Source organism: Notothenia rossii, assembly GCF_949606895.1.
Source record: "Notothenia rossii genome assembly, chromosome: 8".
Lineage (NCBI taxonomy): Eukaryota > Metazoa > Chordata > Actinopteri > Perciformes > Nototheniidae > Notothenia > Notothenia rossii.
Window position 1 is genome coordinate 76,648,119 of NC_136906.1, and position 17,343 is coordinate 76,665,461.

Here is a 17,343-nt window from a genome sequence, read left to right on the forward strand (position 1 = left end):
ATATTTACTCACCATTAAAGATTGTACTGACTTAAATGAAGTGTCTCCTTCCCAGTATGACAGCAGATAACAAAACAATGTCACCATCTTAATGACGCTGCAAAGTTGAAGTTAAATCCTTTGCCCCTTCTCTTTTTTCCTTATCTCATAAAAGGAAATGTTAAGTCAGTCTGGGCCAGATTTACTCCTCCAGCTACAGGCTGTGAGGCTGAAGCAATCAATCCTGAGCTCTTGGGGTCTCAGAGTTTGATTAATAGGCCTGGAAGGAGAATAGCTCTATTAAGTACAGCCAAGAGATATTTTCACTCTGGGTGACCCTGGGAAGTGGCAGTCTGTCAGCAAGCCTTTTCTTCCAGATGTGATGGGAACATTAACAATGCTTTGTAAAGACAAGTGACAACTCATTCACTTTTAAGGCAGCTGGTTTGGATTTTCATGTTGAGCCACTTTAACGAGAAACAGCACAACAAAACCCTAATTGCCCTAAAAGTAAAAAAAAAAAAAAAGAGGCAGAAGAAGTGGTACTAAATAATGGACTGATCAAGATATATATTTTAATTCTACTTTGGCTATGATGATTTCTTACGTCAAAGATACTAGTGCTAACTGAAAGGAGTACAAGTCCTGTAAGCAACCAAAACATCTGTATTATTTCAGATGTGTGCTTTGTCTACATTTGTATGATTTGTAAAGGTTCAGACTAGTTCTCCACCCAATTGACAAAGGAATTCAACCATAACGGTGTTCCTTAAGGTCCTTATACACCAAGCCAATTTCGGCCGTCTGGCCATCGATGAGCGTCCTGTCCCCCTACTCAGATTGGTGTGTACCGCACCGTTGTGTCTTTCCGGCCGTGCCGACACCTTCCGCCGCCGATTCAACATGGTGAATCGGGAGGCTGTCGGCGAAAGAAAACACTCTGATTGGCTGTTCAGCTTAGCGACTCAGTGCATGAGAAGCGAAACGGACGTGAGGGACCCAAACAAACGATTAAGAAGGCAAATCTGAGATTTCATTTACCTCCAGCTCTCGACTCAGGTTGGGGAAAGCCCCATGAGCTTCTCGCTGTAGAGGGAAAATGGAACACGCTATGTATTGTTTGTTTATATCACGCAGTCTGTTCTTCTTCTCTCGGTTATCACGCAGTCTGTCTTCCGGTTGTTGCCTCTTTTGAATGACGAATACACACTACCGCCGCCTGCTGGTAAGGAGAGTTATTACCACTCACGCATGCGCAGTTCGTACGTGCTTCTTGGCCGTCGGCTGAAGTCTTTGCGGTGTGTTCCAGTGAGACACATGGCCAGGACGCAGGAGACGTGAGGCGACGCAACAGTCGTGTTCCGTCGGGACGTGTTCTTTGGTGTCAGCTTGGTGTGTAGGCCCTTAATATGGCCACAGTTATAGAATTAGAATTGGGAGGGATGAAACCCTCTTTAATGGTCACACATGCAGAGCACACACAGTGACATGTGGCCTCTGCATTTGACCCATCCTAGTTCCAGGAGTCTAGTACTAGGAGCAGTGGGCAGCTATTGCAAAGCGCCCGGGAGCAATGGGAGTGAGGGGGGAAGGAAGGTGTCCGGTGCCTTGCTCAAGGGCACCACGGCAGGGCAGGAGTTGAACTGGGACCTCTCCAAGTAGCAGTCCACACTCCATATTTGTATGTCTGGTCGGGGACTTGAACCGACAACCCTACAGCTCCCAGTCCAAGCCCCCACTGACTGAGACACATGTACAAATCACAGAAACACAATCAGAGTAATGGTAGTAACATCTTACTGGAACTGTCTTTCTGCTCTGAGGCAACCTTTAAGCAATAAAGACAAGTCTTGCATTCAGGGGTATCCAGAGATGTCTTCAAAGCAAACACACACACACCTAGATGGTCTCAGTGCAGCTCTCCTCGGCAGTAACCTAAGGCAGTGAAAGGCAGCCATTATTTAAAGCCTCTAATTAAGTTGTGAATCTATCGCAATTCACATTTTCTTTTTGCGCCTGGAGGGGGCGATATATTTTCAAGAGAAGGAAAGCAGGAGGGAAACGGAGGTCATGGATTAAATGAGGAGAAGAATAGAAACCAAAAACTGGACAAAAATATAGACTTCATCAGAGTATGAATACGTTGGAAGACTTATTTCCAATAGGCATACTAGGAGGAGTGTGAGAGGGCACTTCCTGGCATGACACGCTAATTTATGGAGATGGAAAGCCTTTTCTGTTTTTCCAGGTTACCGCTTGGCACCACAGAATTAAAATCAATGCTGTTGGCGCTTGCAGAATCAAACGGAGGGTATAAAACTAGCAGGCCAGAATTTGTCATTTCACAGCTGGCCAGGAAATTGGCTTCAGGTGTGAAAGGTGGGATAGTAAGAAGCTTGGAGACCCCCAAAAGACAAATAACATAGACACCATGAGGACTGGAATACCTGCTCCAATGTAAACCCGTATAGTTCAAAGTGGCATCAATGTAAGGAACGTTTAATCAGTTAATGCAACAGGATGATTAGGATCAAATGTGGGCTAAGCAAATGGATTTAAATATATGAACTCCAAGCGAACAAACGGCCCCATATCAGTCCTGTCAAATGGGGATGATCTCTTGATTTATAATGAAAGTTCAATATCAGTGTTGATACATTGCTTTAAGCTTTGCATAATCTCTAGTTCTAGGTCACCATAACATTTCATTAACGTCTGCAAAGAGAATTACGTAGTGGTTTTTTATTCCCAGCGAGCTGCATTACATTATTGCCGTCTGGTACAAAGTGAAATGACACAAAAAGAGACATCACTCTGCCTCCTGTTAGTGAAATGAATGAACCTCCATACCCCCGACTGTGAAAATGAATCCAGCTGAGATCACACAGCACTGTCAACAATCATCACCATCTTAAAGCAAATTCCACTGCTTTGTCATTGTTACAAAACGTCTTTAAACTTGATGAAAGCTAGTTAAGGCTGCTGTCATGATATATTCCCACATTTGGACCACTTATGAGCAGAAGTCATAAACTTAACAGCGTTTCAATAGCTCAGAGTTTGGAGGAACATGCATGTAGAGCAGGGGTGTTCAAACTGTTTTCCCCGAGGGCCTCATACAGAAAAATATATACGACGGGCTGGGCCTCTCACCAGAGGTTTATTACCTCATAAGTTCTGTGATAAGTTGGAAAAGTCAATCCAATGTAGGTCAATTATTCTTGATACTTGAAAATGCTGTCAGAAAAAAACAGCTCACAGCTCTCCATAGGGTTTACTTTATTTAACTGTTAGCAGCTCATCACTTAAAGCTTCAGATTGCTTATAAGAGGAAATGTGAAGGGGATATTTCAAGGTTGTTAGGTATCTTTGTTATTGGGCTTTTTTCTTATCAACTTAGAACATGTTTTCAACTGAATGTATTTGAAAAGTGGGCCTATGAACACATGAATACTGTGTAATATATTTAAGGAGGAGATTCAGGTGATAAGGTGTGGGGGGGGTTACCTTGGTTGCTGATTGGCTAATGGTTACACAAGACAAAAAATCGTTATGACATCATAAAGTGGCCAAAATCTGATCAGCCCATTTTCAGACAGGTTTTTATAGAAATGGATCAAAAAGAGAGAGAATCTTTGTTCCTGAAACTTTCAGAGTCTCTTTCCACAGAGGGGACACATGTTGATGTAGAAGAGACATGAAGAAGAGGGGACACATGTTGATGTAGAAGAGACATGAAGAAGAGGGGACACATGTTGATGTAGAAGAGACATGAAGAAGAGGGGACACATGTTGATGTAGAAGAGACATGAAGAAGAGGGGACACATGTTGATGTAGAAGAGACATGAAGAAGAGGGGACACATGTTGATGTAGAAGAGACATGAAGAAGAGGGGACACATGTTGATGTAGAAGAGACATGAAGAAGAGGGGACACATGTTGATGTAGAAGAGACATGAAGAAGAGGGGACACATGTTGATGTAGAAGAGACATGAAGAAGAGGGGACACATGTTGATGTAGAAGAGACATGAAGAAGAGGGGACACATGTTGATGTAGAAGAGACATGAAGAAGAGGGGACACATGTTGATGTAGAAGAGACATGAAGAAGAGGGGACACATGTTGATGTAGAAGAGACATGAAGAAGAGGGGACACATGTTGATGTAGAAGAGACATGAAGAAGAAGGGACACATGTTGATGTAGAAGAGACATGGAGAAGAGGGGACACATGTTGATGTAGAAGAGACATGAAGAAGAGGGGACACATGTTGATGTAGAAGAGACATGAAGAAGAGGGGACACATGTTGATGTAGAAGAGACATGGAGAAGAGGGGACACATGTTGATGGAGAACAGACATGAAGAAGAGGGGACACATGTTGATGTAGAAGAGACATGAAGAAGAGGATTTTGCACGATAGGTGACCTTTAAGTCATTATACTTTTTTAATTTGAGTGAGGGCTGATTTTAAAATAGTAGTTTGGACCCCCCTGATGTAGAGCGTGCTTGTTGCTAACAGTAATGTGTAAACTGGGCCACATGCAGCTCTCCTCTGCTTCAGTAGTCAAACACAACAGAGGACTCCCATCACATGGACTATTCCAGTGGTATTGTGCCGTACAGTATGTCAATGGATGAATGCCAGTTTTCAAACCCAAGCACAGGAAGTGACCGGAGCGACAAAGAGTTTCCATTAGAGAACAGGTCTGAATGCTCCTCGGTAGCTTTTGAAATAACTTCATTTCACCCCAAAAAGCAGCAGCTGCATCTCCCTGACTCCATCTTTGTTATTTGGTTTACTAGCATTCACGTAATATTTCAATCACAGTTCACTCAGTTCATGCATTGTATTTCAAACCACATCTCTTACTGTTTTTGCTTGTATACATATGTTATGTAATTACATTTTATCTATCTATCTATCTATCTATCTTAGCCTTTAGGTTTTTTTTAATTTATGTTTTACACACACACACACACACACACTCAGCTACAAACCTCTGACCCTGGTCTCGCTCTCTCTCTCTCTCGGTGGTCCTCTCTGGTGGACTTGATTAAATCTTGCGGTGTAATGGGAAACTAATGATGGCTTGTGCAGCAGGATGAGTTGAAGGGGGATAATTGGTGTGTTCATCCACCTCTTTGAAAATGTGAGTGTGTGTGTTTATGGCTCTTCTCCCAAATCACACTCCTGTTCCTCTTCCTCCTTTCTCTGTGTGTGTGTGTGTGTGTGTGTGTGTGTGTGTGTGTGTGTGTGTGTGTGTGTGTGTGTGTGTGTGTGTGTGTGTGTGTGTGTGTGTGTGTGTGTGTGTGTGTGTGTGTGTGTGTGTGTGTGTGTGTGTGTGTGTGTGTGTGTGTGTGTGTGTGTGTGTGTGTGTGTGTGTGTGTCTGTGTGTGTGTGTGTGTGTGTGTGTGTGTACCTACATGCAGATGTTGTAGTACAGTGTGTGTTTCAGTGTGTGGTGGATTGTTAATATGTATTCATGAGTAGTCACTTGATGCATAGCCACCAGAGTCATCAGTCGTGAGCCTGGAAGTCATCTGTCAGTGGCTCTAATGATCACACACACACACACACACACACACACACACACACACACACACACACACACACACACACACACACACACACACACCTGTTGCTAGGTCTTCTGTCCTTTTCAAGCGGGCTGGAGGTTAGAAACGTTCACATATGGTCTGAGAGTTACGCAACGTCCTTGTCACTTCATGCAATGTCACGGGAGAGGGTGGGGTCCTTAAGATTGACTGACCTAGAGACACCACACAGAATAATAATCGTGCCAAACAAAGTGTGTGTGAAAAAAAAGAAACGAATGCTCCCATAAATATGACGGATGGAGCGTGAGGTTAGCTTTTAGTGTCATTAATGTAACGCAGTCGATGTCCTTTTTAAGAATCTGTTTTGTAAATGTCACTGAAGCAAAAGATGGCTTTTTAAAATAACGTGTAAATTACCAGAACTTTTTAATAGTCTTCATATTTTAAAGTATGACTCACTGAGTGTTAAGCTGACCTTTTTCAGGATTTATCGCCTCTTTTCAGCTGTCACTTTAATATTGAGACAAGCTGGCTTTGCTTTGTTCTCATGAATTATTTCTTCTACCATGACTCAGAATAAAGTGAGGAAACACTCAAGTTAAAACCAGGTCACTTTGACTGTTTGTGGCTGAAAAGAAGATGTCAAATAATGAACTTGAAGTTTCAAACATCGTGCAGCTCTTTTACATAAATATCTTTGTTGCCATGTTTTTTTTTAACAGAAACCCTTTCTTTCTTTTTTTTGTTTATTGTTTTTTTGTTTATTCCACACATGGCAGTTATTTTAAACAAAACATGTACACTTTACAAAACATGTACACTTTACAAAACACGTACACTTTACAAAACATGTACACTTTCAGGGCTCAACGCTAACTTTTAAAAGTGGTTGCCAGGCAACCAGGCCTCAGCTTTTGGTTGCCAAAACTGAAAATACGGTTGCCATTTTTAGACACCTTATATTTTCAATAATTAAGATACTATACAGTTATGCATCAACTTAATAATGAACATGTGACACAAAAGAATGTTCAAATGCTTTACAATAAGTAATTAACACAATTATTTGAAATTTAAGTGGTAGGAAACTTGTCAACCCTCGATTGCTGGTATACTAAATACCAGTAGTGCTGCTGTTGTCCTGTTCTTCATAGATCCCTCACAAAGGAATTGAGCAAGTCACTAGTTTCTTGGTCATCCGTTGTCTCCCTTTCAAATGTGGGTTGTCTTGACCTTTGTGCTGACCCCCACCATAGATCCATTGGCCCTTCAGCATTGAAGTCTTGGATTGGCCAGACTAATACATTTATAATGTTAAATAAATGAAAACCATTCACAGTTAAGAATTAGATAATAATAATGAATGCTGTAAATTACCTTTAAATATGTCTAACTATATTTAAAATGTGTTACCTTTGGCAGTTATTTTAAAACAAAACGTGTACACTTTACAAAACATTTACACTCTACAAAACGTGTACACTTATACTGGTTTTTATAGCGCATGGTGGAAAGGAGCAGGGAGACGAAAACCTTATTAAATAAAATGAAATAACCATAAAGTAAAATAAAGGCAATATTCTTTCACTCACAGTTGCTTACAAATACACAATCAAAAGTCAACTTCATACTGTCTAATTACGCTTTCTTTATACTTTGTATTCCACTTCTTTACGCCAACTACAGAGACACACATCTGCTGTAAAGCAGTACGTGTACACTGATGCTTCAAATGTAATTTCCTCCTACGATGCTCATCCTCTGAAATTAAAATACATTTGTTTTGTATGTTTTATGGCAGTATTCTGTTTTTTGCTTTATTGTTGGGAAAACACTGAATGTCCTCTTCCAGCATGAGAGCAACATGATAACAAAGGTATCCCAACTGTAGCTGTGAACATGACAGGATGTGATTACCTAGAAGAGCATCAGGACTGTTTGAGGCATATGATAGCTATGTGATTAACATGATGATTCAGCCTCTATGGAGATAGACATATGACAAGCATGATCATTTCTGACGTGGAGCTAATCTGAAGTAAACATTGAATACTGCTTTCTGTTCCTCCATCTAGTGAAAGTCAGAATTTTGAGATTTAGAGAAAAAGTCAGAATTTTGAGGTTTTGAGAAAAAAGTTAGAATTTTTTTAGATTTTGAGAAAAAAGTAAGAATTTTGAGAAAAAGTCAGAATTTTGAGAAAAAGTCAGAATTTTGAGAAAAAGTCAGAATGTTGAGAAAAAAGTTAGAATTTTTAGAAAAAAGTCAGAATTTTTAGATTTTGAGAAAAAAGTCAGAATTTTTAGATTTTGAGAAAAAAGTCAGAATTTTTAGATTTTAAGAAAAAAGTCAGAAATTGTTGAGAAAAAGTCAGAATTTTGAGGAAAAAGTCGTAATAAAAAAAATAATTCAACATTTTGAGAATTTCTTTCGAGATTTTACGAAAGTCAGAATTTTGATATTTTCAGAAAAAAGCCAACATTTTGAGAAAAAGTCAGTATTGTGTACATGACAGGATGTTTGATTACCTAAGAACCTGTATTCCTCCATCTTGTGACTGTGGAACTCCCTCTCTTGGATATCAGCATGTGAAGGACACTGTTCAGGAACTAGTTGATGCTCTGTATGTGATGACTACTTCCATTCTGGAGAGGATCACAGATACATGGATCCTGAGATTGAAGATCAAGCCGGGGACGAAGGAATATTAACATTTTTAAGTATTTAGAAAAAGTGAGAATTTTGAGAAAAAGTGAGAATTTTGAGAAAAAGTTAGAATTTTGAGAAAAACGTCAGGATGTTGAGAAAAGTCACGATTTTAAGATTTTGGGAAAGTTCTGAATTTTGAGGGGAAAAAAGGCAACATTTTTAGAAAAAACTCAGTATTTAGTTCATGACAGGATGTATGATTAACAAGAACCGGTATTCCTCCATCTTGTGACTGTGTAATATCAGCATGTGAAGGACACTGTTCAGGAACTAGTTGATGCTCTGTATGCTCTCAGACTACTTCCATTCTGGAGAGGATCACAAACACATGGATCCTGAGATTCAAGCTCAAGCCGGTGACGAGTGATCTTTTTCTAACTTGTATGCGTTCCTAAAGTCTCTTCTCATCTTCTTCCAGCGGTGTTGGGAGGAACTGGCCCTGGGCGTCTGGCGGCAGCAGCATCCTGGCAGAGTACGGCACGCTGCATTTAGAGTTCATGCACCTCAGCAAGCTCTCTGGGAATCCTGAGTTTGCACAGAAGGTAACGGACACACACGGGAATACATGGTATTATCTTTTTTCACAGTCAATGGCTGCTTTTGCACAGGATTTCCACTTGCTCTCTTGCACTTTAGACGTGACTGTAATGTCAAAGAATCATCCTTTTACTCTAACTTTTAGACAGACAGACAGACGGGCAGACGGACGGACAGACAGACAGACAGACAGACAGACAGGCAGGCAGGCAGGCGGGCGGGCGGGCGGGCGGGCAGACGGACAGACGAATGACAGACAGACAGACAGGCAGACAAACAGGCAGACGGACGGACAGACGAACGAATGACGGACAGGCAGACAGACAGACAGACGGACAGACGAATGACGGACAGACGAATGACAGACAGACAGGCAGACAAACAGGCAGACGGACGGACAGACGAACGAATGACGGACAGGCAGACAGACAGACAGACAGACAGGCAGGCAGGCAGGCAGGCAGACGAATGACGGACAGACAGGCAGGCAGGCAGACGGACAGACGAATGACGGACAGACAGACAGACAGACAGACAGGCAGACCGACAGACAGACAGACAGGCAGACCGACAGACAGACAGACAGACAGACAGACAGACAGACAAACAGGCAGACGGACAGACAGACAGACAGACGAATGACAGACAGACAGACAGACGGACGGACAGACGAATGACGGACAGACAGGCAGACAGACAGACAGACAGACAGACAGACAGACAGACAGACAGACGAATGACGGACAGACGAATGACGGACAGACAGACAGACAGACAGACAGACAGACAGACAGACAGACAGACAGACAGACAGACAGACAGACAGACAGACAGACAGACAGACAGACAGACAGACAGACAGACAGACAGACAGACAGACAGACAGACAGACAGACAGACAGACAGACAGACAGACAGCACTTTATTGATCCCAATTTGGGAAATGTTTGCGTTGCAGCAGCATAAAAAACAAGGCAATGTACATAAGAGAAATTAAGACACTAGAAATAAACAGTCCAAAATATGTTAGAAATAAAATAGCATTAAAAAGTACAACAACAAAAAAACATATATATATATACATGTAGAAATACAAATGTCCAGTAGCAGATATAATGCAGGATATTGTTAATGGATATAGTTAATAAAGCTAATTCTCTTGCACTATTTGATTTGCTTTATGTCCTGTATATATTCATGTTGCGCTGTTGGAGGAGCCTGGGACATAATACACTGTAGCTAATGTGCACATGACAATAAAGCCTCGAATCTTGAATGATATTTGTTAGTTTCTGTATTATCAGAGTGTTTCATATACTCTCTTTACATACCGTATGCTCACTTGTTGTGTTTGAAGTGAACTTAACTCATTGCATTTGTGTTTGATTCTTTAATCGTTAGGTAATGAACATCAGGAAGGTCCTGAATCGCCTGGACAAACCTCAGGGTCTGTACCCCAACTACCTGAACCCCAACAGCGGCCAGTGGGGCCAACGTAAGTCCTCTTCACTTCACCCGCACATTTTAGATCACAAACCATTTCCTCTGTCTCGCCTTTCTCCTGCATTCCCCTCTCGTGTAGCACTTGAGCATCAAGACAACGCCTGAGAGGGAACATTGCCCTTTATCTCAGGAGTCTCAGATGCCCAGCCAAACAGCTTCTGTGTCTTATATTTGTGAAAACGCTGACACACAAATGTTGTGGAGAGACAGATTGTAACATTAGGATAGAACAGGGCAGCACAATTCAGGAAGCATAACAGATTCATGATCATTTTGAGTGATATTGCTATTTGACCTTTTTCTCATTATTACTGAAATATATTTGTAAATTGATCATGTTGTGATTATTTTAAGAAGGTCTGTACCAAACAAAGGTATTTTATTAAGTCCATAGAATACGATCTGTAGGCCACGACATCCATTCAGCACCACAATACTTATTTAAGAATATTAACACTTATTTAGCCTGCAATAAATAATGTGCATACTGCTGTTAAAATTGCACTAGCCCAAATTGCAATTTTGATTAAGATACGAATAACTTTGCGGCCTAATAAGAACTAATAGGCCTGTCCTCAACTAAAGAAAGTCTTAAGGGGCCTACACACCAAACTGACACCAAAGAACACGTTCCGACGGACCCCGACTGTTCTGCGCCTCACGTCTCCTGGGTCTTGGCCAACAGTCACACTGGAACACACCGCAAAGACTTCAGCCGACGACCAAGTAGCACGTACGCACTGCGCATGCGTGAGTGGCAATAACTCTCCTTACCAGCAGGCGGCGGTAGTGTGTATTCGTCATTCAAAAGAGGCAACAACCGGAAGACAGACTGCGTGATAACCGAGAGAAGAAGAACAGACTGCGTGATATAAACATGTGCGTTCCATTTTCCCTCTACAGCGAGAAGCTCATGGGGCTTTCCCCAACCTGTGTCGAGAGCTAGAGTTAAATGAAATCTCAGATTTGCCTTCTTAATAGTTTGTTTGGGTCCCTCACTTCCGTTTCGCTTCTCATGCACTGATTCGCTAAGCTGAACAGCCAATCAGAGTGATTTCTTTCGCCGACTGCCGTTGAATCGGCGGCGGAAGGTGTCGGCACGGCCGAAAAGACAAGACGGGGCGGGACACACCAATCTGAGTAGGGCGACAGGACGCTCATCGACGGCCAGACATCTATCGACAGCCGAAATCGGATTGGTGTGTAAGGACCTTTAGTCGACTAACACTCCAATCATTTTGTTGACATTTCGTTTAGTAGATTTTCATCGATAACTGAGTTTCTCCAAAGAAAACTGAAAATTCAAGATATGTGCCTATAGTTTCTTTGAAAAAGGTCATTCAGCATTAAAACATGACTCATCCATTACAGTAATCTTTCAAATATGACCAAAAATATTCTTAATCTCAGTCGAATAATCAAGGTTTTTTCTATTTCTTATAATACAGTTTTTATCGAGCTAAGCTAGCAATCTTACAAGCTCATTGCACACATGCGTGTTGAACACTTGACTTAGAGCTGCACCCTAGTATTCTGGTAGGAACTAGATATTCCAGTTGCTGGGTAAACACTCAAATTAAAGTGGATTTAGGTTGTCAGTGTGTTGTTCATACTCCTTAGAGCTTATTGCAACACAGTGGACAAGTCTAATTAACCGGCAGTACAGAGGGCTGGTTTTCTCTGGGTTTTAAAGAGCGAGTGGCCAAAAGCGTTCTACTCTGTAATAAAATGCAAAACTTGCTCATGATTTCCCTCAGAAGAATAGAGAGAGAGAGAGACGGTAATTACACTCCTGACCACCGTGTAATTAAAATGGAAATCACATGTTGAACTCTTTGGGTTAATAGCACCCTGGACTTTGAGAACGATATCAGAAACAGTCATGAAATTAGCATTTTTCTCGTGAGTGTCAGTGAAGTTCAACCTTTTCTTTCTAAAGGTGACGCTGAAACACTAATGCATGCAAATTACCACTTGTCTGGATTACTGCAATGCACTTCTGATGCTCTTTCCAAAGAAAAATGTTCCATACCTGTAATTTGCACGTAAATCAACCAGGAATGCAAATATCCTTCTGGTATAATAATCACTTTACGGCTCAGATTTGATGGTTTCAAGAGTGATGAACTTGCCCCTACTGTAATTATGTTTCTTCTTAATAATCTCCTGTCACCATTTTTAAAGCTTTGGGAAAAACTTTCTATGATTTATTATGGTTGTGACATCACTAAGTATCACTCGCTATTGGCTAACATACAAATATGAACCTGCACGTGAGCATAATATGACCCCTTTAAATATCAATATGTGTGTTTTCTCCATCTAATATTATAATAAATAGGCTTTTGATTCATCTCCTCAACACATCATGTTTTGAACAACTGTGAGAGATATCTATTTCACGTCTATTTACTCTAATTTAATGAACCAAAAAACGAATTAAGAAAACAGTCATCAGTTTAATTTTAATCAAAGTAATTATTAGTTGTTTTTTTATGGTGAGGCAGCTTTTAGTTTGGACTTTGAATACGTTTTATTTATAAGTAGAAATAATGGTTTATTTAAATTCAGATTATTTCTTACATTTGTTATGATCCCTCTTGTTACCCAGTTTTAGTTATCATTTATTATTCTTTCAATATGTCATTAACTCTTGTAATACCCAATTTAGTTGCATTATACTTTTTGAAAAGTACCAAATAAATAAAATATTAGGTCTAAATTCTACATTTAAGATCAAATATGAACAATTTCTTAAGCTGTTTTTTCAGCTCAGTTTTTTACATAAAAGTATATTTTTGTTCAGTCTTCTTTAACATGGGTGGTTGGGTAGGTAGGTAGGTAGGTAGGTAGGTAGGTAGGTAGGTAGGTGGATGGATGGTTGGTAGGTGGATGGATGGTAGGTAGGTAGGTAGGTAGGTAGGTAGGTAGGTAGGTAGGTAGGTAGGTAGGTAGGTAGGTAGGTAGGTAGGTAGGTAGGTAGGTAGGTAGGTAGGTAGGTAGGTAGGTAGGTAGGTAGGTAGGTAGGTAGGTGGGTGGGTGGATGGTAGGTAGGTGGATGGTAGGTGGATGGATGGTAGGTAGGTAGGTAGGTGGATGGATGGTTTGTAGGTAGGTAGGTAGGTAGGTAGGTAGGTAGGTAGGTAGGTAGGTAGGTAGGTAGGTAGGTAGGTAGGTAGGTAGGTAGGTGGATGGATGGATGGTAGTTGGATGGTAGGTAGATGGATGGATGGTAGGTAGGTAGATGGATGGTTGGTAGGTAGGTAGGTGGATGGGTGGATGGTAGGTAGGTAGGTAGGTAGGTAGGTGGATGGATGGATGGTAGTTGGATGGTAGGTAGATGGATGGATGGTAGGTAGGTAGATGGATGGATGGTTGGTAGGTAGGTAGATGGATGGATGGTTGGTAGGTAGGTAGATGGATGGATGGATGGTAGGTGGATGGTAGGTAGGTAGGTGGATGGATGGTAGGTAGGTAGGTAGGTAGGTAGGTAGGTAGGTTGGTAGGTAGGTAGGTAGGTGGATGGATGGTAGGTAAGTAGGTAGGTAGGTAGGTGGATGGTAGGTAGGTAGGTAGGTAGGTAGGTAGGTAGGTAGGTAGGTAGGTAGGTGGATGGATGGATGGTAGTTGGATGGTAGGTAGATGGATGGATGGTAGGTAGGTAGATGGATGGTTGGTAGGTAGGTAGGTAGATGGATGGATGGATGGTAGGTGGATGGTAGGTAGGTAGGTGGATGGATGGATGGTAGGTTGGTAGGTGGATGGATGGTTGGTAGGTAGGTAGATAAGTAGGTAGGTAGGTAGGTGGATGGGTGGATGGTAGGTGGTAGGTAGGTAGGTAGGTGGATGGTAGATGGATGGATGGTAGGTAGGTAGGTAGGTAGGTAGGTAGGTAGGTAGGTAGGTAGGTAGGTAGGTAGGTAGGTAGGTAGGTGGGTGGATGGATGGTTTGTAGGTAGGTAGGTAGGTAGGTGGATGGGTGGTAGGTAGGTAGGTAGGTAGGTAGGTGGATGGATGGATGGATGGATGGTAGGTAGGTAGATGGATGGTTGGTAGGTAGGTAGGTAGGTGGATGGTAGGTAGGTAGGTAGGTAGGTAGGTAGGTAGGTAGGTAGGTAGGTAGGTAGGTAGGTAGGTAGGTAGGTAGGTAGGTAGGTAGGTAGGTAGGTAGGTAGGTAGGTAGGTGGATGGATGGATGGATGGTAGTTGGATGGATGGATGGTAGGTAGATGGATGGTTGGTAGGTAGGTAGGTAGGTGGATGGATGGTAGGTGGATGTTAGGTAGGTAGGTAGGTGGATGGATGGATGGTTGGTTGGTAGGTAGGTAGGTAGGTAGGTAGGTAGGTAGGTAGGTAGGTAGGTAGGTGGATGGTAGGTAGGTAGGTAGGTGGATGGTAGGTAGGTAGGTAGGTAGGTAGGTGGATGGATGGATGGTAGGTAGGTAGGTAGGTAGGTAGGTAGGTAGGTAGGTGGGTAGGTAGGTAGGTGGATGGATGGTTGGTAGGTAGGTGGATGGATGGGTGGATGGTAGGTAGGTAGGTAGGTAGGTAGGTAGGTAGGTAGGTAGGTAGGTAGGTAGGTAGGTGGATGGATGGATAGATAGATACTTTATTGATCCCAATTTGGGACATGTTTGCATTGCATCAGCATAAAAAAACAATAATAAGGCAATAATAGAAATTAAGACACAAGAAATAAACAGTCCAAAATATTTCAGGACTAAAAATTAAATAGCATTACAAATTCCAAAAGTTAAAGAATAAAATAAAATATAATGGCTTTATAAGATATACAAATGCAAATAACAATATTGATTGATTTGACATATTTCCAGCTCTTTGGGCAGTGTTGCTAAAGTGTCCTGTCCATTCTTCCCTTCCTTCCTCTCTTCACACCTCCTCATACCTGTCTTTCCACTCTCTTTACATCACTGCAACCCAGCTGAGTCTCTGTCGAGTATTTTTAAACTCCCCGGTCTCCTAAACAGCATGTGTCCGTTCACCTGTCTGCTTTATCGGCATGTTGTGGTAAAAGGCTGTCATTTCACATCGATTACCAGACTCTTCAGAGCGTGAAGCTGAACAGGTAATGGACATAATGATAGAGTGGGAATATGAGGGTGAAGAGAGCAACATATGGAGCTACAGAAGGATAACTATATATAATGTAGCTGGGATGTTAGGTATAGTTTAGGAAAGAAAGCAGCTTTTTTTATGCCTTGTCATATGTCAGAGAAAACTCCCAGGAGAGTAAATATAATGAAAGTGACTGACAAGAGGCAGGAGATGTGCTCGATATCAACTTCCATTTCTCAACCCATTTTTTAAGGCAGCTTTAAGAGATTTTTGACCACTAGAGAGCAGAAATTGAACTTCAGAACAACCTAAAAAAGACATGGCTTCTATATAAAAGGAGCCGGGTAATTAAAGGAATAGTTCGCCCTTCTTTTGGGACGTACTTTCCTGCTGAGAGTTGGATGATAGCATTGAAAACATTGCAGCTGTACAGTTAGGTTTGTGTGCAAAATAACATAGTGACATCTCTATGTAAAACTCACGCTCCTATTGGCTTGCACTCCAACACATTGTGGGTGTTTCTCAATGTCGAGTACGCTTGCTTGGTAGCACATGTCTTCCGAGTCACTTGCTTCAGAAGTGAGCCAAGAATACTTCCTAGCATTCAGAAAACGAAGAGTGGAACAGGCGAGCAAGTGTGCAGGTGTGCGTCATATGAGAGGCCCCGCCTTACATTTTCCGCCACAGATTTGGGAAATTTGGTCCGTGCGCAAAGCATTGTGGGGATTCTAAGACCGCGGAGTCTACACATGTGCAGCCTCGAAAATGTCTCGCTACGAAGTACACAGGGCTCGGTAGAATTCCAAGTATGCTGGACGTTGGAACAGTCCTTCGGCGGCACTCGATGACGTAGTATGCTTGAGATAGTGGCTCTGGAGCATCCTTCCTCGACATTGAGAAACACCCCCAATGTGAGAAACTAAGGGGCGGGACATCTCTAAGCGGTTAACCAATCACAACAGAGCCGGCCAGCTAACCAATCAGAGCAGACTGGGCTCTGGTTTCAGACAGAGGGTGAAAATAGGTGCTGCAGCACAGGCAGTATGAGAAAAATAAAGAGCTTTTTAAACATTAAAGGTTTTTTTATGTTATACTTAATTATATCTGCTTCAGAACCCTCTTGATCGGAGGGCAGCTAGTGTCAGTGCTGGTTAAATGTGGAGCTGCACCTCTAGTCTACTTACTTGTGTTCTCTGTTGCATAAAACATTGAGCAAAAGCACATCCACAGTTATAATTGTTGGCATTTAGCTGACACTCTTAACCAGAGCCAGTAACTGTGTTTTCATCCAAGTAGATTATGTAAATTGTGACATATTCAATTAGAAATACTGAATAGAAAAGGCAAGTTTTAACAGAAAAAATACCCACTCAAACTCAGAAATAATCAACTAAAGAGAGAGAAGCTTTCATGCTTGTCTTAGTCAGAGAGAGTTTCTCGTTTAGAAAGAGATTATGCAATAGTAATGGGAGTGCATTTGTTGAATAAATTATGACCATGGGATGTTTGCAATCTAAATATCCAAAAGGGTTTTTTATGTGCTGTTCAAACACAGAAGAGTGAAGCTTTGATTACTTCTTTCTGGCTGTTATGTTACCACTTGCTGAGTCATAGTTTCCACCCTCAAAGTATGAATTAGAAATATGTGTTTTAATGAATTTCTAATAGCTTTTCATGACTTGTATAATCAATAGGTTTTTTCATCTCGTTACTATTGAACTCACAGAAGGCCAGGTGCTTTTCATAAACCCACACACCTTTGTCCCTTTGTCTCCTTTCTCTTCTCTATAAGATGATCACAGCTGACATTTAATCTCTGCGCTGCACACACAGGGCTGGACTCTGTTAATGACACATGCATATGGATGAGCCTTCACTCACAATCTGCTAAAGTACAGCAGGTCCACATACAATCACACACACACACACACACACACACACACACACACACACACACACACACACACACACACACA

General features: G+C 41.7%; 1 protein-coding gene across 1 annotated transcript in view; it reads left to right on the forward strand.

Moving 5' to 3' along the window:
- man1a1 (mannosidase, alpha, class 1A, member 1) overlaps positions 1-17,343 on the forward strand; it is a 168,112-nt gene that overhangs the window by 126,638 nt on the left and 24,131 nt on the right. Inside the window, exons 6-7 of the mRNA XM_079644772.1 lie at positions 8,670-8,793; positions 10,190-10,283. Coding sequence (XP_079500898.1) covers positions 8,670-8,793; positions 10,190-10,283 — 218 coding nt within the window. The remainder of the gene's footprint in view (positions 1-8,669; positions 8,794-10,189; positions 10,284-17,343) is intronic.